This window comes from Rhamphochromis longiceps, linkage group LG10 (genome assembly GCF_057381845.1).
Source record: "Rhamphochromis longiceps isolate RC_006_pf linkage group LG10, R_longiceps_female_GT1.1, whole genome shotgun sequence".
NCBI classification, from domain to species: Eukaryota; Metazoa; Chordata; class Actinopteri; order Cichliformes; family Cichlidae; genus Rhamphochromis; species Rhamphochromis longiceps.
Window position 1 is genome coordinate 16,607,676 of NC_140566.1, and position 25,097 is coordinate 16,632,772.

At 42.3% G+C, this 25,097-nt stretch overlaps 3 protein-coding genes across 4 annotated transcripts in view; 1 reads left to right on the forward strand and 2 right to left on the reverse strand.

Annotated features, from left to right (window-relative positions):
- LOC146660581 (pecanex-like protein 3) overlaps nt 1-4,232 on the forward strand; it is a 32,965-nt gene extending 28,733 nt beyond the window's left edge. For both annotated transcript variants that reach the window (XM_085420525.1, XM_085420526.1), the window contains exon 36: nt 1,376-4,232. In XM_085420525.1, the coding sequence (XP_085276651.1) occupies nt 1,376-1,516 (141 nt within the window). In that variant the 3' untranslated portion in view covers nt 1,517-4,232. The remainder of the gene's footprint in view (nt 1-1,375) is intronic.
- A 353-nt stretch (nt 4,233-4,585) lies between these two features.
- On the reverse strand, nt 4,586-12,567 carry LOC146660582 (immunoglobulin superfamily member 11). Its single transcript, XM_085420527.1, has 7 exons — nt 12,474-12,567; nt 11,495-11,655; nt 10,603-10,669; nt 10,385-10,516; nt 8,913-9,068; nt 6,301-6,423; nt 4,586-6,219 (listed from the first exon to the last, which is right to left on the reverse strand). Exons 1-7 carry the CDS (start codon nt 12,565-12,567, stop codon nt 6,017-6,019), a joined length of 936 nt encoding a protein of 311 aa, XP_085276653.1. The 3' UTR covers nt 4,586-6,016.
- Nucleotides 12,568-14,868: 2,301 nt separating this feature from the next.
- Nucleotides 14,869-23,796, reverse strand: dlat (dihydrolipoamide S-acetyltransferase (E2 component of pyruvate dehydrogenase complex)). The gene is made up of 14 exons (XM_085420537.1): nt 23,396-23,796; nt 21,718-21,819; nt 21,517-21,641; nt 20,942-21,101; nt 19,257-19,383; nt 18,961-19,136; nt 18,718-18,865; nt 18,569-18,636; nt 18,198-18,284; nt 17,795-17,902; nt 17,567-17,685; nt 16,169-16,331; nt 15,935-16,071; nt 14,869-15,854 (listed from the first exon to the last, which is right to left on the reverse strand). The coding sequence occupies exons 1-14, from the start codon at nt 23,648-23,650 to the stop codon at nt 15,725-15,727; spliced, it is 1,905 nt and encodes a 634-aa protein (XP_085276663.1). The 5' UTR covers nt 23,651-23,796; the 3' UTR covers nt 14,869-15,724.
- Nucleotides 23,797-25,097: the final 1,301 nt, after the last annotated feature.

Sequence of the window (25,097 nt, forward strand, 5' to 3'; positions counted from 1 at the left end):
CGGTACTTGACAGGAAGCCAATGGAGGTTAGCTAGAATAGGAGTGATATGATCCTGTCTTCTAGTGCCGCTTAAAAGGCGTGCTGCGGCATTCTGGACTAATTGTAGGCGTTGGATGAGGGAGAGTTGGAGGCCTAAGTAAAGAGAATTACAATAGTCCAGTCTAGAGGTTATGAAAGCATGAATGAGCCTTTCAAGGTCCTTGTGTCGTAGGTAAGGCATTGCCTTCGAAATTTGGCGTAGTTGGTAGAAGCTGGTTTTTACCACTGCAGCCACTTGCTTATCTAATTTGAGGGAACTGTCCAGCACTACTCCCAGATTTCTGACAGTAGACGATAGATGGCTGGCATAAGAACCTAAGGTCCCCGATAGCTGTTTCAACGGCATATGGCTACCAAAGACGATAATTTCTGTTTTGTTTTCATTGAGGGTAAGCGAGTTATGAAATAGCCAGTCTCTGACATCACACAGGCAGTTAAGCAACGGCAATAGCGGGGATTGGAGATCCAAATCCAGAGGGAAATAGACTTGGATATCATCCGCATAGCAGTGGAAAGAGATATTGTGATTTCTGAAAATTTTTCCCAGGGGTAGCAGATAGATATAGTCCTCCTGTTGTTAGTAAATCCACTCAGACCATTCTGTTTTATCAGATCAGTGTTTTTTGTAGAGTTGCTTACAACTGAGTATTCGCAATATGCTAAAGTAAATAATCAGGCACATGGACAAAATGGAAAAGAGGAGCTTAAGAAGAATATGCTGTGTTTCTATGGTTACTGCTTCCTAGATTTGAGTCTTGCTTATGTTAACCCCCAAAAATTGTTCCTTAAAATATTTTAATGTCTCTTCAAACCCACTCAGGGCATTTTTTTAGAGTGTTTGGGGATATTTTAACAGACCAAATGTCTGAGGAGTTCTGAGACAACAGAACTGATAGATTGATCAGTAATGAAGTAAATCTTTAGTTATATTTCTGCCTACATGATGTCTTTACAGTAGACGGTAAGCAGACAGCAGACGATAGTCACACCTACTGAGATATTGCATTAAGCTCATTTGAACAGATGCACATATGCAGTGAGTGGCTTGTTGTTGTTCAGTAATTCAAACAGGAAGTGGTTTATAAATATGGCATGCTTTCTCAGATCATGATCCAGATTGCTCAGTGGGACGTCCTTTTTGTACCTGTGCCTGTGCGAATGACTTGATTTGCTTTTGTTTGGACCTCGATGATACAGATTTTGACAGCACGTTGAATCATTTTGTTTTGTTCAGCTGTGAATATGAAGCAGTGGGCTTTTCTTTGCCTGCCTTGTTGGTCGTGCTGTTGATAAACGCACTTAATCGTCTTCTTATTATCAATCTGTCTCTTTCAGCCTGCTCCTCCTGCATCCCTACAAGAGGCCGGTCTAACGCAAGATCCACTGGGAGCCACTCAGACGACAGATCCATCCCCGGACCCTCCCACTCCCAGAGAGGAATCCACAGAGCTGCCTTTACTTGATCACCTGCGCTGAGTCTGCACTATTGACAGTTTCTACAGTGAAAGCACACCGCAGTTGAATGTGGACCGGTCCAGTCCGGACTCATTCCAGCCTTTGGGACTCATTCCATGAACTGTTGTTGAACTAACTCAGCGCAGCCACAGTTTGGAAGTCCTCTGATGGCACTTTGAATCAAGCGTGGATCTGGGAATATACACATCACTCTTCTTGTTAGTCAAGAGAGAGCTAAACATAGCATGCTGAGCTGATGCACGTCAGACCATGAAATCATTTTAGCCAACCTGTTTATTCCAAAGTCAGCTTTCATCACAACTCGTAAGACCTGATGATGTACTCATTTTTAATTTTACATTTTTTTTCTTTTCCTGACTGAGCACTCGCTGTCTCTACAGCCAACCATTTGGTTGTAAAAGTAATGACAGGCCAGTGCAAATTATAAGGGATATTTTGCTTGAGGATTGTTTATTTTTCTATACTGCAGACTAGAGGACAATCTCTAACTTGACGTCTGCAGCAGCATTAGGTTTTTTTCTGTTTGTTTGGGGGGCCTCATAATAAATCCAGAAAAAGAAAAAGGACCAGTACATTGCTGTACATGCAACTAAAGGACGCGTGGAGACCACAATAAGCCTTGTTTTTGTTTTCCCCCCACATGTAACCATCCTCGCCGGACAGTTGTGCATCAAACAATATTTCACATGACATATTGGCTAATTTCAGGAGCCTCCACTTCTTTTCCCCTGCACAAATACACATATTATATGAGGAAGAAGAAGAAAATAAAACAAGAAAACATTATTCTTGTACTCTGGCCCATTTTCCTGCAGAGGTGCCTGACTATATCAACAGTTCTGTCTTGGAGCAAGTTTCAGGGAACACCCCCACTCCCCCAAACAAAAAACAAACTCCCTTCCAGCCCAGCTGACATGTGGTGCTTTTACTGCTAGTTTACAGCGTATGTAGGCTTGGACATCGTGGAGTCCTGTATCTGACTAGCAACCTGGAGAACTTCAGACAGAGCTGGTTTCCATTAATCAGGATCAAACAGAGGACGAGTCAAATCTGTGAAAAATTGTGTTGATCACAAATTCACAAGCTGGGAGTGTAAGGAACTTTTTTTTTTTAATCCTCTTTTTTTTTTTTTTTTGCTTTGGTGAGTGGAATGTCTTCTATTTTTTGTTTTTTACTTGAATCTTCACGAATCCCTCGGTGTCAAATGTGCACTGAGTTTGTTTTCTTTGGATTACTGATCACTAATGTCCTCCCTGATCAGATCCAATCAGCTCATGGCTTTCTGAATAGCCGGGGTCCAGGCTGCTTTGTGAGGAGAGCTGTGTTTGCTAGGGATGCACTGATGTCTAAAATAACAGTTTGTCTGATACCCATATATATTTTTAGCTGCTTGTTTTTCTTTTGTTTTTTAAGTTACTTATCCTCCTTTTGCACCAGGGAAACAAAAGACGTCTTCATTATGAAACTATTTTAAGTCCTCCTCCTCCATCATGCTGTTGATGTGACACTACCGACAACCATTAGCCACTGGTTAACTGACCATGTGATTGGCTGATACATCAGTGTATCCCCAGTGTGCTCTTTGCCTGCAGTCTGGGCCTTTCTGTTACTATACTACTGCTTCTGCATCTCCTGCTACTACTACTATAATACCCACTACTACTGCTGTTTCTACAACAGTTAAATCCAGCGTTTTAGTTGGAAATAAACAAAAGCTGAATAAATACTGAAAGCAAAGGTGGAATATTTATTTGATAATGTCTTACAGATGTCTTTAACGGGGTTTGTCTATATGGTGTGTTGATATATTGAGTTGGAAATCTGCCTTCTGTCTACCCTCCCGCCCCCTCCCCTCAGTTTGTTTGGTGTCGTCACGTTTGCACCATCTCACCAACGGCTCTTTTTGGTTATTTTTAAGTGTGGAACATAACTGGAAGTGTTCCTGAAATCGCTTTAAGTTTGTTTCTTTTCCCACGCCTTTATTTTTATTTTTTTTTACCACTGTGAAAAGCAGAAAACGGGAGAGTTTCATAAAACAAAAAATAAAAGAAAAACTTGCAGTTCTGTCAAAAAATTTTAGCCCCAGAAGTTTCCCCGGGTCCACTGGCTTTGTCCCCGACGGTTTCCGGCTCTTCGCACTGGGTGAAGAATTCTTAAACGACCTCGTGCCATAGCATGAATCGCCATATGCTGCTTTTTCCTCATAAATGATTTGTTTGGGTTTTGGGGGGTTTTTTGTTTTTGTTTTTTTTCCCCTTCCCTGCTGGAAAGTTGGATGGAGGCCAGTGTTCTCAGGGTGTATACTGGGAAACGAACTGACTGCTTCTGCAGGAAGACTTACAATAGATGCTCCCTTTTAGTCCCTCTTTTTAAGAGATGTTCTGCATGCTGTTAAAGGCATTTTTTTTTTTTCTGCGCAGTGTCCCCCCCCCCTTCCCCATCTAGCCATTTTAAGCTTTTTAGAAGATAAAGCTCAGCAGCCTCCTCCCCCCCCCCCCCCCCCCCCTCTCTTTCTTTTAATCTTTTGAGCAGCCCTTAGTTTTTTGGGGTTTTTTCTCCTTTTTTTTTCTCGAGTGGCTGTGAAGAAACAGGTAAAAGTGTGTCAGCTTCCATCTTAAACTGCATTAGAAACTCCCACAACTCAGGAAAAACAGAGACTTTTCTGATCAGTGCTGTTTTCTGTTTTTCTTTTTTCATTTATTTTACTTCTAAACGATGGGGAGCTCGACTTTTGTTCAGTTTTGCTTTTTTTTTGCCTTTTAGTTGGAGTCGGGGAAGCACAAGTTGACAGACAGATGTGAGTGTCCAAAAAAAGGGATTTCTTAATCTCTGACGTTCTGTACAGCATGTTTGTTATATAAATATATTTAAAATATAAATCTATTTTATTATTGGATTTTTTTTTTTTTTGGGGGGGGGGGGGTCTTTTTACATCAAAGACACTATGCTGATGTTTAGGGGAGGGACTCTCGTGTTTACCTGTAGAAAGACACCTGAGTGGAGAGAGGCGCCCTCTCCACATCAAGATGTGCAGTTTGGGAAGAATTGGTTCATACTTCTTTTGCACAAAAATGTATCATACACCATCCCACTTTGTTATAGTTTTGTTATTTTTAGTTACTTTTGGAGGGGCGGGGTCTTTTATTTAAGAACTTTAAGTCGATGTTAAATGTTCTGTACAGTTTCTTTTTTTTATGTGATTTTTTTTTTCCCCCTCCTATTTAAATTAAAGGTTTTTGTCTTTGTTTGCAAATTAACTGCTGTGTGATTTTTATTTTCTGGCATTTGTCCTGTTGGTCTGTTTTTTGCTGTTGTTTTTGTCTGGAGGATTTTCAATCTTTGTCCTAGCAGCTTAAAGCCTTGTGCTACAGTAAAAACAGCACCACTGAGCGGGCACTCGGGTTTAATTAAACTGTACGCTCACCTGTCCACTTCATCGGGTAATCTGTTTAACTTCTCGTTAACACAAATGTCTCCAAGGAAAAATGGATTTGGTGTAAACAACATGATAGCATCATGTTCAGCATGGTGGTGGAGGGGTGTGGGGGATATTTTCTTGCACACTTGGTACCAATTAAGCATTGCTGCAGAGCGTGCTCATCCCTTTTTGACCACAGTGCTTCCAGCACTATGGCACTGTACTCAAACAGCTGCCACAGTCACCAGATCTCAATCCAGTGGCGCACCTTTGGCATGTGGTGAAACAGGGGATTCACATCGTGGATATGCAGCCAACAAATCTGCTGGAATTATGTGCTGATGTAATGTCACCATCAACCAAAATCTCTGAGGAATGTTTCCAGCACCTTCTGATTTGAGGCAGCACTGAAGGTAAAAGGATCCCAACCCAATACTAGTGAGGCATACCTAATAAAGTGGTCAGTGTGTGGCTGCTGAAAATATTCAAAAGCCAAAAAAATGCTCTAAAAGCAGTGTCACTGTCCTCTTACACTGAACAGTTCAACCTCGCGTCCAAGGAAAATGCTTGGTTTTCTCAAGAGATTTACAAGGAGGAGTTGGATTGAAAACCCAATGACATTTCCCACTGGCAACCTAAATTTATCGACTCTGATAATGTGCATAAATGTTCTCGCCTGATGCTTTCAGGGAAATGTAGGTATTTGTTTTATTGAGAAGTTAGATGATTCCACTCTTGTTCGCGAGGTCCATGTGAAGCAGAAGCCAGGTAAGAGCTTAGCTCAGAATTATGACCAAAAACAGGGAAAACTTACATGAAAGATGGTGACTTGACTTTGAGTGCAGTTTTTTGTCTTTGGTTAAAGCTGAGGGGATCATTGATGGTTACCTTTAAAAGCTGGTTTGGAGGAAATGAGCATAAATGAGACGCATTGCTATCACACCTTTCAGAACATTTATTCCACTTTTATTTCAAAGTTTCTGATGCTTTACAGCTGTGGAGTAACATTCAGGGAACACTGGTCTGGGCTGCAGACATCTTTTACATGGATACATTAAAAAGTCCCGAAAGTCTTTGAGAAATCAAACAAAAGAGCGTTTCATCAGGGACGGCGTGTACCGTATCTCGTTATAAAACTCATCCTTGTCTCCTCTCCCCTTCCTCAACCTCCCATCCTGCCCTGTGTGATGGAGCCACAGAACGAGCACCAGCAAAGCCAGCAACAGCAGGCACATAGACAAGGTCAGCAGCACACCCTGCAGTACACCAGAGGGACTGTCTGGGGCTGGGCAGAAATACAAGAACGTTTTATCACAGGGCATAAAAACTCTGGCAGAGGGTTATGGGTGAACAAAGAGGATCTTACTGCTGTAGATGGATAAGTTGATGTAGCAGTTCTCTGTTCCCAGGGTGTTAGTGGCGGAACATCGGTACAGGCCGGAGGTCTGAGAGGACACGTTGACAATTTGAACAGAGCCCGATAGTTCACCTTAGAGAGAGGAAGACGAGTATGACGGTGAGTGCGCTGTCTTACAAATCTCATGCTTAATATATATTAAACTTCCAGCATTATATAATGGCTAAAAAATTAGAAAGGAACACTTTTTAATCAGAATATAGCGTTAAGGCAGTTAAACTTTCTGGGATATAGATGTGGTGAGTTAAGTATCAGAGGGGGTTGTTAATCGGTTTCAGCTGCTTTGCTGTTAATGACAATAACAACAGGGGCATTGAAGGCCAACAATAAGACAACCACCAAGACAGGAATGGTTTTACATGGTGGAGGACTCTGCCATTTTTGTCCTTCTCATTTTTTCTGACTGTTTTCAGTAGTGGTTGGTGGTGTCAGACAAGCTGGGGTGAGTATTAGGAAATACTCACCCCTAGGGTCAGGGCCAACTGCTCCAGGATAACACATAACTATGTGCCATTGACAGAAGGTTTGCTGTGTCTCCCAGCACAGTCTCAAGAGCATGGAGGAGACAGGCAGTTACTCTAGGAGAGCAGGACAGGGCCGTAGAAGGTCCTTAAACCATCAGCAGTACCAGGATCTGATCATCTAGGCAACGGCACCCTGACCCATTAGATATCAGGATGAAATCCTTGGATTGTCAGACTCTACGCTGGTGCAGTGGGTCCTGGGTTCCTTGTGGTGTTTGACAATAACCCGACTTCACGTGGTGAGAAAATGCAGACAGTTTCTGGAGAATTAAGGTATTGATATCATTGACTGGCTCCAATAGAACACCTCTGGGACTTTATGTTTCAGTCCATCCGACACTGCCAGGGTGCAGTTCAGACAGTCCAGAGCTCAGTGATGCCCTGGTCCAGATCTGGGAGGAGATCCCTTTGAATTTGTCTTTGAATTTAGTCTTCTGTAGGTTAATAATTTTCATTTCCATCAAACAAGGTGGCATCCTTTCTTCTGTTACCCGGTCCACATCAATATAGATATCCGGCAGGATTTTTTCCCCCCAATGAGATCAGTTGTGTTTCTAGGTATTCCTTTAATTATTTTTAAGTGGAGTATTAAGCTTATTTCCAGGAATATGTATTTTTAAGCTTGAACTCTTTGCATTATTCATGTTTCAAAACAATCCTTATTGATCCTATAAATGGCTTTATTTCATCCACCATCTGAAGAGGACAAACTGAGCTTCCCTCTCTTTGAGGATCTCCGCACTACTTCAAAGAAACCTTCTCCTGATTGGGTGCCCATCAGAAGCAAAAGATCTGACAAGCTGGTGGGTTGGGGCCACTATACCGAGTACCTGTGGCTGCGAGGTAGTCATATTTATCATATCCTCCTAAGAGTAGAAAAAACTGTCAAAAAACAATAATTTAGAGCATTTAGGATCACCTGCACATGTGTGAACGCTAATATCTAAAGCGTGTGTCATGTATGAGTATTTAACCTGAGAGAAAATAAGCAAGAACACATCAGTGCTCTTTTTAAAGAGCATTTGACTACTTTATGTTATTAAATTCACTTTAATTCGGTTTATATAACACCTGTTTACAACAAAAGTTATCTCAAGGAAGTTTACATTTAAAGAAAAAACCCTACAGTATTGGGGAGAGAAGCCCAGCAGTCTAATGGGTAAGAAGAGCTCCCTATTAATAGGAAGAGACCTCCAGCAGAACCAGGCTCAGGGAGGAGAAGCCATCTGCTCCAACCAGTGAGGGAGTGAGTGAAAGTGAGCATTTGGAAACCACCAGACAGCAAACAGGACAAAACACAAAGCAGGAGTTAATGATATGCATTAGTGGGAGAATAACCTTCATGATGATGACATTTCTTTCCACTCAAGTGTTTATATAGAAAAGCTTTTTTTCTTTTTTTCTTTTTAAATCAAAGATCTTTGATAAAAGCTCTTTTGTACCACATCTGGTAAAACTCGTGTTTTAGCCACAGGTCTCATGCTGAGTGACATAATTATTTCTGTGGGGAAAAACTGAAATAAAAAGCTTATCCCATACACTGGAGACTAAAGTTAAAGTTATATTTGCTAATGATGCTCCAATTCAGTCCATCCTTTCTTTAAATAGTCGATTTTGTTTTTCTAAGAAGTGCAATACTAAATTTCTCTTCCATTTAAACAGTCCTAAATACACTTTCATTTTAAAACACTTATGACTTTAATACGCCTTCCTTTTTTTTCTATAGCAGACCCATGTGTGCGTGTTTTTGCCTTAAGTGAAAAAGCTACCAAGTGGTTAAATACTTTTTAATAGGCACTAAATCTGCTTGTCATAGCCGGAAGCCTTATTGCGCTATAATGGAGTCAATTATAATATCCATCATATTTCACTTGCACTATTAAATTCAAACATTTATTGTGCGTCATTTTAGGGTCATTTAGTTGACTCTTTTTGGACTTTAAGATCTAAATAACGATCTGCACACAAGATTATTTTGATTCAGCTCAAGGGGTGCTTTAAGTTTAATACATATCCGTGTGTGTGTGTGTAACTGACTCTCCATGTTGATGGGAAGGGAGATTTCATCTGGATTCAGTTTATCCCAGCGGATCTCTGGAGTGGGGATGCCCTCTGCCACCAAGCAGGACAGCCTGACACTTCCTCCCATATTGATGTCTCCATCCCACTGGCACACAGGCAGCGAAGGCGGCACTATAGATGACCCACAGATGAATTTCTTAAAAGATGTGATACAAACCGAGACGACACACATTTGAACTTTTAAGCCGGTGGCTTTTAGAAGCAAAGCTGAAAGATGGTCTGTAAAAATTTAACTATCTGGTAAACCGCTGACTCAATAACATTTAAACTCTCTTGTATAAATGGATTTATCAATGTATGCCTCTGGGATAGCATTCCAAATTTCACATTATCTGTGCTTTTTATCTGTATTACAGCTAAAGTTAATGGTGTGTATTTTGGGGGGTTGTGGTCAACTGTGTTGTCATATCAACATGTGACAACACAGTTTAAAATAGTCTTGTTTTATTGTTACAACAAGTAATGTTGCTGTAACAACAGAACATGCTCGTGCTTCATTATGCTCTGCCTGGCTCTGCTCTGCAGAAGCTTATTTCTGCCACTGAAAAAAAAATGTTGCTATTTATAGGTCAGAATTTCAGGTTATTGTCTCAAAGGTTTGAGTTATCTTAAAAATTTGACTTAGACGTTTGAGCAAATTAAGGCTCATAACTCAAAAATTTGAGATGAGCTGAAATTTTGACTTCCAAGAACAAAAGTGCTTCTAAGCATATGCTTCACCTCTATTCAGATTATGCGTCCTTTGTCCCAAAAGCATGGGAACTGCTGGATTTACTTTAGACAAACCTTTTATCACATTACACTCACGTTATAGCAGCTCTCCCAAATCAGTTTTAACCTTCAGGGATTGTGCAATTCTCTGTCAAAATTATGAGATCTGATAAGGTTTCAAAATATTTTTCCTTTATTGGATGCACTCTGCTTCAACCAAAGCACTGAACAACATTATGTCTTTATCAGCCGATTCACACCAGAGACAAACTCGGTTTATCAACTAAGATAGCAGAATTCACCCTAAGAGCTGTGTGAATGTGTGTTGCCAAATATTATAGAAATCTTCCCAGCAGGTTGTTCATTGGAGGAAAAGTCACAGAGCCACCAAAGTCATTAGGAAACCTCCCCTCGGCCGCATGATTGTATCTAGAAAATTGTGTGAGTCTGAACTAAAAAACAGACTCACCAGCAGCACCACGATTGCTGTCGGCAGGGCTACAAATGTTTTAATTAACCTAACCTGTTTGGCTCCTCGGTATTTGCTTTACAAATAAATCCACAGCAGTTTTGGCAGATTTGGTTTGGAAAACAACAAATATCATAGTCAGAATCACAGAGAAAAAAAAAAGACAAATGGATCACCAATTCCTGCTTTGGTAAATGGTCATAATGTGTGAGTGCTTCTGCCAGCTGCTCAACTCTCAATAACTTACCCAGAACACTGAGCACCAGCTCTCCGATGCCGGGATCTGTAATCTCCGGTGGGTTGTTAACCATGCAGCGGTAAATACCAGCATCTGAGACCCGTGTGTCGTTTAGCATGATATCTGCACTCAAAGGAAGACCTGCACAAGGAGCACATGAAATAATGTTTTTGTCTGTCTTCAGTATCAAGTTTCATCTATGAAAAGAGGATCATCTTACATTTTACCTGTGAAACCCACCCTGCCAATGAGGGAGGGGTCTTCAATCACCTGCCCGTGATCGTACACAATCACCTGGAAATCAATTAAAACAAGGATGTCAAAGTCCATTTACATTGTGGGCCACAAACACTTTGATCTTAAGTGTAAAGATGTTTAGCTACACGTTTAATCCTGGGGATATATAAGAAAATAACTGCAGTTTTAATGGTACGCCTCAGTTTTTCTACCCAATAAAGAAATGCTGCTGCAGTAAGTGAAAAAAAAATCAGTCAGATCGATGTTTTAGGTTTAAATTGTAGAAAATGGGCAGAAAAAGTTCTGGAAGCTCATTTCACAGTTTGTCCTGTAACAATGAAACAAAGTTTTTGTTAATTCACAGAAAATGTCCTTTTTTAAAATTTGGATTTGGTGTGTGTGTGTGGTGCAGTATGAATGGTCACTGGGAAGACCTTTGCCAGAAGGAAAAGCTGTAAAACTTATTCCCTGTTTCACATTTTCCAAAGCCGTCCAGGGGGCCAGATACTTCTGGCCCCTGTGCCTTACGTTTGAAATAAACTGATTTAAAACAAACGTTACTCGAACACAACAGGATATGTAGAGAATATAAATGGACTGGAACTTATATAGCACCTTTCTACCTGAACACTCAAAAGGCTTTATACAACATGCCTCATTCTCAAGTGCTTTCTATGTGACGCACTACAGGGTTGTTCTTTGTGTGTGAAGACATTTCTCTTCAGTATCTTGCCCATGGATACTTTGGCATGCAGACGGGAGCAGCCAGGGAACCTAACCGCCAAGCCTCTAATTAGCAGATCGCCTGCTCCACCCCATGAGCTACAGCCATGCTAAAATATGCAATTGCAAGGCATCACCCTGACAGATGTATTGCCACACCTGTATCGGGGCCTCTGGACTGGAGAAGGGAGTCAGCGTCCAGATGATGTTGAGTCTGGAGAGGTGGTTGGAGGCGGAGGTGTAGAAGGAGCAGGGCAGGACGACAAAATCCCCTCGAGCCACCTCCAGACTGGATTCTCTCATGGTTACCCTGAGCGCAGCTAGGAGGGGGGGAAAGATTCAAATGAGACGAGCATTACCTATGACATCACACAGGTATTTCTTCTTGTTTTATCGTCACCCATCTGCTGTTTTTCTGCTGACGTGCAGACAGCACCAGGCCTCACTCTCCCCTTCATTACTGCAATAATGAACCTCCTCCCTCCTCCTCTCTGCCATCCCCGGGCCCTTTTGTGTGCGTGGGAATTGAGCGAGCACAGTCGTCGTTAATTAAACTTGACAGCTCTGAGGTTGAGCCAGATCCGTCACAGGACGAGAAGAACAACAGGCCACTTCACTAGGATGTGTTTGGTCATTTCTCTTGTTGTTTTTACGTAGATCACAAGTTCTGAAAATGCTGGCCTCAAGAGAGACTTTCATTAAGACTCAAAATGTCAAACATACTGTATTGTATTAATATTAAAAGGTCACGCTTTAGAGGCAGTTGATTAATAACGGCACTAACATGAATAAAGCCCCTGTAGCTCGTACTAAATAAATATCATCTCATTTGATGAATTTGTGCATGTGTATACAGCGAACAGTCCACGCATGCATCAAGAGGTCGCCCACAGTCTTACATTTCTGTCTGGAAAAGCTTAAATGCTTCTTTCTAAATACTCATAAGGTTTTAGGTTATTCATGTCACGTCTCCTTTTACACTAGAGAAGGAACCTTCTGCCTTAGCAATATCCGTGCAAAGAATCACAGAGTCGCAGCAAACATTCGTGAAACTTTGCAAATCCTTCAAACACTCGAAGCTGCTGCAGTGTACTAAAGCAGCAATAATTCAATCTTTTCTTAAGACAGGCCTACTCACTGTTCTCCTGAGCGGTGAAACACACACACAAGGTCCAGAACATCCATCTCCCTGTAGCACCCATAGCTGTTAGGGAAGACAGAGAGGCAGTCATCTCATCCCTACGGTCTCCAAGCTGGTGGCCCAAAAAACCCAGGCATGCATGATTAATGTATCGAGTGCTGCGATCAACCCCTCCCTGTTATTTTCACTCTCTGTCTCTGTCCCGTTGTCAGCTGGGAGAATTTTCTCTAATTAGGTTGTCAGGTAAGCGAGTGCACAAGGAATTTTTCTGCTCCTATTAGCTGTTCCTACAGTGGTACCTACAGCGTGAGCTTGTAGTCTAATTAGTTAGTGTAGCGTGACAAAAACTGCAGCTGCAGAAGCTACAACGTGCATGTATTCAGCAAGAGGTAAGCAACATGGTGCGGCCATGGGAGTGTCAAACCTTCATGGTTGTTTTCCAAATTCAGGAGCATCTTATGTTTCATCTTTGCAGAGGTGAAACAATCTGTGCACCAGGTATAGTAAACTAACTGAACATATTCTTAAAATGGATTCATTTGTCAGCAAATAATGCTCATTTATGTTCATAATCCATACAGCTTCTTCCATCTATGCAATCCGGGGTCTCTGAGGGGGCCGGAGCTGATTTCAGTCAAAATACAGAGACCTGTCCAGGGTGAACCCATCCTGGTCAAGTTAGAATCACCAATTGACCTAAACGCACGCATGTATTTGGTATGTGGGAGGAGGCCGGAGTACCTGAGAGTTCCTGGAGATAACCCACACAGACATGAGACCACAGAAAGGCCCGAGCCTGGATTCAAACAAACAACCGAAGAGCTTCAGACTTTTGGGTGTTGTCTCAAATAAGCTTTTGGGCATTTTTTTTTTTACCATAAAGCCAAAAATCCACACTCTCTGTCCTTGTGGTAAGAGGCCAAAAAAACAGCTTTAACATTTTGCATCATCTGGTTATTTACAGCTTCAAGGCTTCAAGAAAAAATGAAGGTCGTCAGTGGTGCAAAGAAATGTTCAGAGGCGTGTTTTTGACACTAGAAGAGTCATCAGATGATGACATCCTTCCGTTATGACCTACAGGCAAAATAAAAATCCACCAGAGCTCCTCTTTGATGCATTTACATAAAATGTGTTCACTAAGTAATGACTCACTAAGTCAATCTGCCGGGCACGTTCTGCAGTCGTCGTCTAAACATATAAACTGTTGTCACATTTATGGAATTCATATGGGAACATAAGTAAATGCTGCCATGTTTCACTGTGATGGTTCATGGAGAAAGACCCAACTGTGCTGTGGAAATCGGATGGGCTGTAGAAGAGTGGTGCTCCATGTATGTGCATGTATATATATGTAGAGAGCGAGATTATGTAGAGAGCGAGAGAGAGATTTGTGATACCATGGGGATTTGAATAAATGCCTACACCATCCGCACCCAGAACAGCACCAACATATGAAGGGAAAAAAAGATATGGACTACAAAGTTTATGGCATCATTAAACTATTAAGTTCTTCAGATGGAGGCACTCCCACTGAGATAGAAATGCTTCGAAGGATGAAGGTGATGATAGGGAACAGATATTAGACACAGATGTGCAGCGATTCATTCTTTTTTCCCCCGCTACCACACACACACACACACAAAGACACATCCACCAGCTCTACTCACTGTAGGAGTCAAACATTCAGGCTTTTCCTTTGATTCATCATCCACCTGTATTTTTAACATGAAAAATTGACTGAAATGGTACGTTGTGGATCACGAAAGGTTTTCGCTTAGACAGCAGTTGTCCTTGTTCTCTCCTGGATCACCTGGAGCTTTCTTTAGGTGCCTTTCCAGCTTTGACAAAAGTCCTGCTGGGATAATCACATTTACTCAGGGCCTTCTTGATATGCTTTTCTGCTCCCCTGGCCACCATATCTGTGGGAATGATATCCACGCTGTGTTGTAACGTTCTGATGACACCCAGTTTCTTCTCCAGAGTGTGATGAGAGTCAAAGCTTAAATACTGATCCATATGTATAGGTTTATGGTACAAAGCAGTTTTTAAATGTCTCCCATTACTGATGGAAATCTCAGTCTAAGAAGGCTAACCTTTCACTTTTCATATCCTCACTGGCAAAGTTGTGTTGGTCCACAGAGTTAATGTGATCAGTGAACTGTGGCACATCCTGAGATTTGATTTTCACCTAGATGTCATCCACATACCTGAACCAATGTGGTCATTGAGGCTCCAGGTTCAGGTGTCGTTTGCAATCAGACCAATGCCCAAGAAAGGTACATCACTTGCACTTCGATTTGGGCAGATCACCGTGTGTGAATACAATCTTACATCAAGTCTTCCAACAACAACAACAACAACAACACAAAACAAAGGAGCTTATGGCACAAGGTTGTCTTCACCCAGTTTATTCAAATTACAAATAGCATCCAGCACCACCTTTGTGCGTTCCAGCTGTGAAATACAGAATGTTTGAGACTAGAAAACAAAACAAAACATCCCCGCTGAAGAGAGAATTGGCAAAACTGTTGGATATTTCCTGTAAGGGCAGCCTTTTTCATTCTGAGCTATAATGTTATTAAGTTCTATGGTGAGGTCTCCAAGAGCTTGATTTGTTTTTATCCAAACGTCTCACCACCATATACAAATATACACATACAACTCTTTTCATCCACAGTCAATATACATAACCCTAGCTTCACCCTCCCTACAGAAAACATCTTGTATTTTGAGTGTCTGGGATCATAACAGGGACAGGTGTGTAGATCTGTGTGAGCCTCAACATTTAGATCCCCAACAAGCATACAAACATCTTAAATCTTTTATCCACAAATAGCATTTCCTATTTTCTAACATTCACAGATTCCCGTATGTAAGTTGGCAGAAATAGGGGTATACGGGATAGATTTGCTCTCTGGTTTGACATGTAACACTTCCCTTTTTAGTGACGCACAGTCAGTTGCTCTTCTAGGGTAAGTTGCTCCTAATTCTGGTCTCGTGTAAGATGAGGGCCACAATAAATAGAGTATATGTGAGAAAGCGCAAGAGGGGAGACAGATCGGTAGGAAAGAAAGCGAGACAGACAAGTAAGCGGAGTGAGTCCTGCCTCTTCCCCTTCTGGGTAACAGGGAGTGACCTGGTGCCAGGGCCAGCCAATCACGGGAGGATCCAGACCAGTTTAGACCAATCGGATCGCTTCAGTGAGAAGCCTCTGCCTGTTGCTGCAGTTTGATGGCAGTACAGTCTCGTCACAACAGCATGGTGACGGGTTTCTCCAGGAACTTGCGGAATTCTGCGAGCCACTGTGCACCGACCGCGCCGTCCACCACCCGGTGGTCACAGCTCAGCGTCACCGACATCATGTTGGCTACGTCAAACCTGCAAGGACCCGCTGCATTAGACGGCAGTTTAAAATGATACCATGCCATTCTGTTACATTACTACATAAATGCACAGACCCTTTTTCGTTGTCAGCAGGCATGAGGCGTTTCTCTGAGCCACCGACAGCGAGGATGCAAGCCTGAGGAGGGTTGATTATTGCCGAGAAGTTCTTGATGCCAAACATGCCTAAGTTAGAGATCGTGAATGTACCGCCCTGGTTGGGAATATAAAGAGGACAATTTAGGTTTGTGAAGAAAGGAAAAAAAAAAAAAAAAAAATTATCACTCAGTCAGAATATTAAAAAGCCTTACCTGGAACTCGTGAGGCTGCAGTTTGCCGTCTCTTGCTTTGCCAGCGAGAGCCGTCACATCTGAGCTGATGGAGGTCAGTCCTTTGATGTGGGCGTTAAACACTATGGGCGTGATGAGGCCACTGGCTGTGCTCACGGCCACACTCACATCCACCACGTGATTCCTGGAAAACATAAATAAAGTCATTACAGATGCCGGCGCAGTTCTCTCTTCAAGGCGACCCTTTCGAAACTGAAAGACTTATTCCGAGCGCTCTCTGCTGGCAAAACTGAAACTGCCAACCTGAGAAATATCACATCATTAAGATAACAGTCATTGGTGAACTTTATATTTACAGACAGGCACTCTTATTAGAATAAAAGTATAACAATATGTTTTATACTACCATAAATAACTATAAATGGAGAGGTAAATAGTGCTAATAGCAGCATTAACAATGATACAAGTAGGCAGTGGAACACACCGATATAATGGGAAGTCTAATAAAGGCATTGCAACTATTGCACTTTGCACTTGAGGGAGATATTGCATTATTATTCTAAGTCAACAAGCTGCTTTCAGGCACTCTGTTATTCACAAAAGGTGGCCACAGCGAGTAGCTCCGCGTGTTTTGATTTGGCACATTTTTATAACAGATGCCATTACTGACACAAACCCAAAGAGATCTGCGTCTCCTACCAGGATGTTTTGCTTGTTGGGCGAATGTGTAAACGAGTGCACTATAGGGCCACTATTATTCTAAATCAATACTGCACACTTCATCTTAACAACTAAAATAAAGAAAGTCTCACGCAGTGTAAGAAACGGTGCAAGTGACTTCATGTACACTTAAACAGCACAGAAAATGGAAATAATTTCAGCTACGAGCAACGTTAATTTCATTTTGCTACTCTCCCCTCTGTTGCAAATAAACTGACACCTCACCAGTGCTAACGAGACTTTGTCTTTGATTATTAAAATCATGCTGCCCAACTTTGAAATGTTTCAATCAAGCGCAATAATTAAAACAAAATAACAAAGTTAATTTATCTTGAAATTAAAAATCTAAATTTTAAACTTCCCTATCAAGTTAACTTCATTTCTCTGCATCTATCTTGTGGTTGTACACGTCTCGGCTGCTGTGAGAGAACCACCAGTCTGCACTAGTTGCTTTTGGCCGTGATGGTTTCTGCCTTCAGTAACAAGGTTTTATCATTTAAATGACTTACTGGCGTAATGTTCCCCAACGGCATGTAAACACACTCTGTGATGCATGCACTCATTTAAAGATAAGATCCAAAGAGACAATGGCTGGGAATACAAAGCAAGATGGATATTTCCACAGTCAGGAGAACGTGTTTTCTGTTTGCTGCTTATAGGAACTAAACTCCATGTGGCTCTTAATGAGTTTTTACTCACTGACGAATGACTGTGTCCAACCAGGACGAGTTGCATTCAGGAACCTTCAGGCAGGCCAGAGCACTAGCTTTGATGATGAAATCATTCACACTAAGTTTGATATTCTGGGCTTTCACCTCCTGCAGAGAGAAGAGGGTGAAATCGTTTATGAGATGCTGGAAATGAGGTTTTAGTGCAGTGATAAAAACAAAGCTACAGTTACATCTCTATTAGAAAGCACAAACTCACAGCGTTGAGTTCTTTTCTAAGCTCAAGCACTTGGTCCATGTTGACATCTACAGACAAATAATAGTGGGGGATGGTTTGTTTGGACTGCATCAACCTCTGAGCAATGACCTGCAGGAGAGACAAATATATGCACTTTAGCTTTGATCCATTATTCATCACCAAGAGGAATGAGGTGTGCTGGCTGGGTCTGTTTTGATAAATGGAGGGCAAATGTGTTAGCACAGGTCAGAGATAACAGAGCTACACTGAGATCTCCTCGGGACATTTGCCTCCAAGCTCTCAATACACCAGCACAGCACCCCGCACAGAAGGAGCCGCTAATGCACCGACTGCTAGCAGCGGAAGTCATCACAGAATGTGAATGTAATGGCCCATCAAGAGGCAGGTGTGTGGTGGTGCTCACCTTGCGGATGTTGCTGATAGGGATGTCTGTGAAGGTGCCAGTTGGTGCAGCAGGGGCTGGTGCAAATGCAGGAGCAGCTGGAGCAGCCTGCAGACGTAGAGATTTAATTTGCATTACAGACAACAGAAACAGAGGTACAGGAAATTAATTAATAATTGTGATTATTTGCCAAAACAGATAAATCACTGTCCTGCAACAGCTAAATGTATCATTTAAAAGAAAAATGGGCATGACTGACAGGGACTTATTGATCAGACTGTCAGTATTACATCGGTATTAAGAAAAGGACCATTAAACAATAAGAATGGGTACACATGATTTAACTCGGCTGATGGGCACTAATGTGACTCAACAGTATGGGTTTCCCTTACAGGTGCGGCTTTTGGTGGAACAAAGTTCTCAATATCCTTCCTGGTGATGCGTCCATCAGGGCCAGACCCTGAACAAAAGAGTATTTAAAATTAAAATGTAAAAGCTTCAGCAAACGCTCTTCGTCCATCACATAGGTCCAGCTATGTACCGCTGACTTGAGCCAGGTTAATTCCTTTCTCGGCAGCGAGTTTCTTGGCAAGCGGGCTGATGAACACACGACCCTTCCTGGGTGCAGCAGGGGCAGCAGCTGCTGCTGGTGGAGCAGGACTGGGTGATGCAGCAGCTGGAGCTGCGACCTACGACATAAACAAAGTGTTCTTAAGGCATCTTAAAACTGTACAAAAGCCAAATGACTTCTTATTTGAAAGTGCAGGTTTTCTGTGAGTCTCACCGGTGCTGGAGGTGGTGTGGAAACCTCAACCACCCCAGTTTCAACGTAATCCTTGAAAGCGGCAATGTCGCTTTCCTTCTCTACAATGATGCAGAGCGGCGCGCCCAGAGGAACATCACGGGTTCCCTCCGCCACCAGAATTTTTGCCAAATACCCTTCCTCTTGCACTTCAAAGCCTGTATGCAAACACACAGGACCAGGCTATATTAAAAGTAAGATCATAAATATTTTTTCCTCTGTAGTGCTGAAAGTGAACACGCTTTAGGATCGATGTGTTCAAATCCATTTGGATTTACCAATGGTCGCCTTGTCAGTTTCGATCTCAGCTAAGAGATCTCCTTCGCTCAGCTTCTCTCCGACCTTCTTCTCCCAGCGCTGCACTGTTCCCATCGTCATGGTTGGAGAAAGAGCAGGAAGTGCGATCTGTAACACAAATTCCCACAAATGTGAACAATAGACCTGAAAAAGACTGACAACCTCTTAAGCATCTAGTCAAGTTACAACAAACACTGTTAAAGGTCTAGAGAAAATTTCTTCACGATCACCACTGAAGACACTGAATGATGTTACAGGGACATTCACAGCTGAAGTAAGGGCAGGGACAATTTTGTGGCACAGCCTCCAGCAAATTAAAGCCTTTAACCTCTCTCTGATTAAATGATGACGTGGTGTGACATTATTTTTGTTAGTTTTTTTAAATAAGGAGAAAGAAAATAGTCCTTCAAATAGAGAAAGTTAAAAAATATAACAGATAGGGCAGTCTAAAAATGGCAAGTTAGCCTTCTTAGACTGTGAGATTTCCATCAGTAATGGTGGACATCGAAAAGCTGATACCACAAACCTACGCATACGGATCAGTATTTAAGGTTTGACCCTCATCATCCACTGGAGCATAAATTGGGTGTCATCAGGACGCTACAACACAGAGCGAACACAGACACAGCAGCCAGGTCAGCAGAAGAACAGCACATCAAGAAGACCCTGAGTAAATGTGGTTATCCCAGCTGGACATTTGTCAAAGCTGGGAGTATTGGAGCAGTTGAGACGCATTTTTTCTAAACACCGGGTCTGTGCCTTTTAAACCCCAGAACATGCTGCACCAAAAATTGGTCCACCCCAAGGATCGGGTCCCCCGACACAAACAGAGTAAGATAGTGTACGCTGTTAAGTGCCAGGAGGATTGCCAGGATTTATACATCGGAGAAACCAAACAACCTCTGGCGAAGCGGATGGCACAACACAGAAGAGCTACCTCGTCAGGCCAGGACTCTGCAGTCTATTTACACCTACAGGCCAGTGGACACTCTTTCAATGATGAGGATGTACACATCCTGGACAGGGAGGAATGCTGGTTTGAGCATGGAGTCAAGGAGGCCATTTACGTGAATCGGGAAAGACCCTCTCTGAATCGAGGAGGGGGCATAAGGGTACATCTTTCACCATCTTACAATACTGTGATTGCAGCCATTCCCCAACTCTCTGTGAATGGTACTCATGGCCATTGATCAGTGGGCTTTGATCAAGGGTCATGAGAATTTGCATAATTAAGATTAAGGAACCGACCTCCCAGCCCATTGTTCCTTCAGTGGGCTGGTTTCAGTCATTATGCAAATGTACTGTTTATAAGATTGGGGAAACCTGCAGTCAGCTGAGACTGAGGAAGTCACTTGGATGAGTGACGAAACGTTTCTCCCACTAAACGCTATGTCCAGATGAACAGAATCAACTTTTGGCGATATAACAGATACATGGAAACTACACATCCACGGAAACTGTTTAATGCCACACAAAGTAGCAAAATCTGACGCATGATCAGAAGAGTCCATAGTGGTACCCGCTTCACTGCCCTGATACACAGTGATCCTGGACAACCCTGATCAAACCAAGACTACGCGCACAAAACAGCATCGTAAACAGATGCTGTCTACATCACAAATCTACGGCTTTCTGACCGAACTCATTTATGGGAGAGCTCGCTTACCTTCAAGTGTGCGGGATAAGAGCTTCCAGGGGTTGCAGGTTGAGCTGCCGCTGCAGCAGCGGGTGGCGGAGGCGGAGCAGAGGCAGTAGGTGAAGGAGTGGCACCGGCTGCTTTGATCGAATCTAGTGTTACATCCTTAAAGGCTGAGACCAAGTCAGGGCTGCAGAGGAAAATATATCCACAAATGAGTAAAAACTGACACAACTGCATCGAGCCATACGGCACCCTGTCTTTTAACCTCCCATATTTGATTGTGGCACCTGGCAATTTTATTGATATAGCACATTTCATTACATTACATAACAAATGTAGACGTAAACCAAGCAGCATTAAAGTTTATTTTAAGGGTTTTCTGAAGATTCAAGTCTTTTTATCATGTTTGTTAAAGCTGTAGGATTAATGATGCACTTAAAGGACTGAAAAAATAAATAAAAGCAGCATTTTGCCACTATCAAAACAGAGTGCTCCCCATTTAATGTTTTTCAACTATTAATTCGTCCCATTACTATAAAAGAACAACCACCAGTGAACTAACAGGCCTCAGCTCTGAATCTGGACTGTCCAAACACACTAACTTGTCAACTGTGATGCAAATCACGGCTCCAACGTTGACATCTCTGGTTCCTTCAGGAACCAGGATCTTTGCCAGATAGCATTCCTCCATCATCTCAAATCCCACAGTGGCCTTGTCCGTCTCTACCTACAGAGAGAGGCAACATTAGAAATGTACACCACGATCCTGTTTTGCGGCAGCGTGGGCACACGCGGCTCCTAACCTCAGCTATGAGGTCACCCTCGCCGATTTTCTCCCCCTCCTTCTTCTCCCAGCGAGCGATCGTTCCTGTCTGCATGGTGGGCGACAGTGCAGGAAGCTCCACCTGAAGAACAAGCAAATGAATAAAATCAAAGTTTAACCTAAAACTTAAAATTAAAAAAAATGATCTGCATCATCCTTTTAGAGTATCCAAAAGGCCAGTCAAAAAAGTGCCATAAGTCAGGTGTTGTAACTGCTGTTGCTACATCATCATCATCACCTCATTCATTGCTCAATAAAATGACCTACATCCACTTTACCACATCTGATTTTTATTGAGTTTTTTTTATATAACAGCAAAGATGAATGACATGCTATTGGTGGAGTAACACAAAGGTGGAAGGACTACTGAGAAGCCTTCCACTTTAGAGTCAAAAATAGAGGGTTTCATTCAGGCTCACAGCCTCAAATCTGCACCTATGCTCAATTAACCTAACAAGCACACCTCTGGACTGTAAGGGGAAAGTGAAGCTGCCAGTTTCATGATTTAGGGGACAGCATGTAATTTCCACATGCAGCACTCCTGACTGACAAAGAGGTATAAACCAGCAGGTCACTTAAATTGGAGGACGAGCATGTCAGACTTCCCACGTTATAATTGTTTCATGTTTTCAGGAGTTCCTGAAGTTGTTCCACAACCAATTAACCATCAGCTCCCTCAAAGTCCTCTGTCTAATGCAGTAAAGGAGAACACAAATCACCTGCTCTAACTGACTTCAATACACTTGGGGAAAGTGACAAAGTATGAATCTAGTCTTTTTAAAACTTTACAATGAATGCGCTGTGTTAAAATGTCTCAGACAGAGGCAAATATCGATAGTACTGAAACAAACACTGATATTGGGATCAGATTGTGATACAACCTATACTTTACTTCTAATGTCTAAGATCTAAGTTCTGTGTTAGATAAATTATTTTTGGAGAAAGTAAAATATACCTCAAACATTTGCTCAGAAAAGTGTCTGAACCTTTTCGCGGTACCTGTCACATCCTTGTTTTTTGTAAGCTATAGCACATTTAAATAACAGTGCTTTAGAGAAAGGTACATTTATGTTCCAAGTCTAAAAAAACTGTTTCAAAATAGATGACAAGCTGAAAGCTGTACTTTGTTGTGGAAACAAAATACAGCCATTATGGAAGGCAAAGCTCAGTCAGTTAGTGGTCATTAAAAGTTGTTCACAAGTTGCAAATTTATGATGAATCACCTCATAAACAATAACATACTGCTGTTCCCTACTTAAGCTGTCTTTATAGGTTACAAGTATCGGGATTGGCAATCCGAAACCCTGTATTTACTTGGTATCGGGATCGATACCAAATTTTGCAGTATCGCTCAGCACCATCAGGCATGTGTTACGTTTTTATAGCCCAAGTATTTCCTATGGCCTCCGTGTTTGGGGCACACAAGTCAGGTTTGACGGATTGGTGTCATTCAGGAGAACCGCAGCACAAACAGTCACAACAGTGCCTCCAGTGAACAGTGGAGAAACTAATCGTTCAACAGTTCCTGCTAACCTCATACAGGGAAGAGCCGGATTTCCAGCTAATAAACAGAACCACGAACAGGCAGGGAGGTCAAACCAGCTAACGCGGTGAACATGGGTGCTATAGCAACCTGACACCGGCTCCGGTAGCGTTACCTTCTGGTGTGGCGGCAGGCTGTAGAAGCGCTTGCACTGACATCCACTTGCTAGCTGGGGAGACCACAGAAGAGTCGCTCTGTAGCTGAAGCCGGAGTCCAGAGAGGCGGCTCGGGACCCCGCTCCATAATGAAGCCGTCTCAGACAGCTGGTTCCGGGAGCAGAGCGGGAGCTGAGCGCAGCAGGCCCGGCCGGGAGGGCACGGGGACACCGGAGCCCGGAGGACGGCCTGAGCCGCAGGATCAGACGAAGCATTTCGCAGCGGTTGGGATACTATACAGAGCTGGTGAATAATATGTATGACTTACACCAGCATGAGAACTACACCTACACCGAGGGGTCTCTTCTCCCTGACAGCCAACCCCTATTTAACTCCTCACTTTCTAATGACCTCCTCCAGCCCCAAACACAACCATTTACGGCTTTCTTGCTTGTGCTGTCGTAGCTTTGTCGTTGGTGTCGTAAATCGCAGCGGCTCAAAATTCAGTCGCTGAATACCCCCAAAACAAAAACAAAACAACAAAAAAACACCACCACTGTCAATATAAGTGCAATGCTAAAGAAACAAAGTAACGCAAAGAAAAAATTATAATAAGAACTGTTCAAACTGTTTTTAGCGATAAATGTAATTGTGCTGTAATCACATCAATGACCACATGATGGCAGTAGATTCTTTTACTGGGAAGTTTGCCTGGGTTCAGCCAGCCTGTGAATCTTGATTTGAATGTATCACAGTGAGAAGTTTACATATACCCATCATAGCATAGGTAGGTGACTGTTGAAAGCCCACTTTTTATATATGTTGTTGTAACTGTTTCAAAGTTATTAGCATGAATCTGCAATGAGTTTTCTTCAAATAAAAGAGGACTTCGGTAGAACGAAATACAATCTCCATGTGTTTCATTGAGTGTCTAGCACGATCTACAATATTTGAAAGTATTGTTAAAAAATTCCATGAGTTTTTCTGAAATCTTGCTGTCATGCCTACACACATCAACCGAAGGAAGAGTTAAGCCTGTTTCAAGCTCCAGCCTCTCATCCTAGGCTGATGTGCGCCTTGCTTGATGGGACAAATCAGACATTCCTAAGCATCACATTAGATTCCTCTTTCACTGGGATGCCACAGTCTCATAAAACGCACAACCCTTTGTGTACGGCGATCACAAAATCTGGTGTGCAGTGAGCTCATAGATGAAACTAAGGTAACTCACAAATATGAACTATGTGAGCAGAAACGTGTCTGCTGAAATAATAGGAGGCTTAAAACTACACATTCTCTCTTTAACAAGGGAGCTAGAGGTTGGCGAATGGAGGGAGGCCAATCTTCAGACCTTCAATACTGCAAAATATCAGTAAACAAAACTGAATCCATTTCACCGACATTACAATTTCTGTTCAACCGCCAGGACAACTAAACTTGAAATCAGTTACTGTTGTCTTGGGGGTTTCTGTTTCTTTTCCCTCCCCCACAGATGAAGCAGAGAAGAGGAAAAACCAGTTCAGAAGTCACCCCCCTGCCCCTGGTACACCACCAACCTCTATTGATTGAAAGGTATATTTTTATTTTTAAGAAATAAAAAAGTTAAGTTTACTCAGAATATACAGTTTAGTTCAGTTGCTAATGGAGTGATGCTTAGTTAACAAGCTGAGTTAAATAAATGTGTGGTGAATGATTGTTTAAACTAAGTATCATCAGTTAATG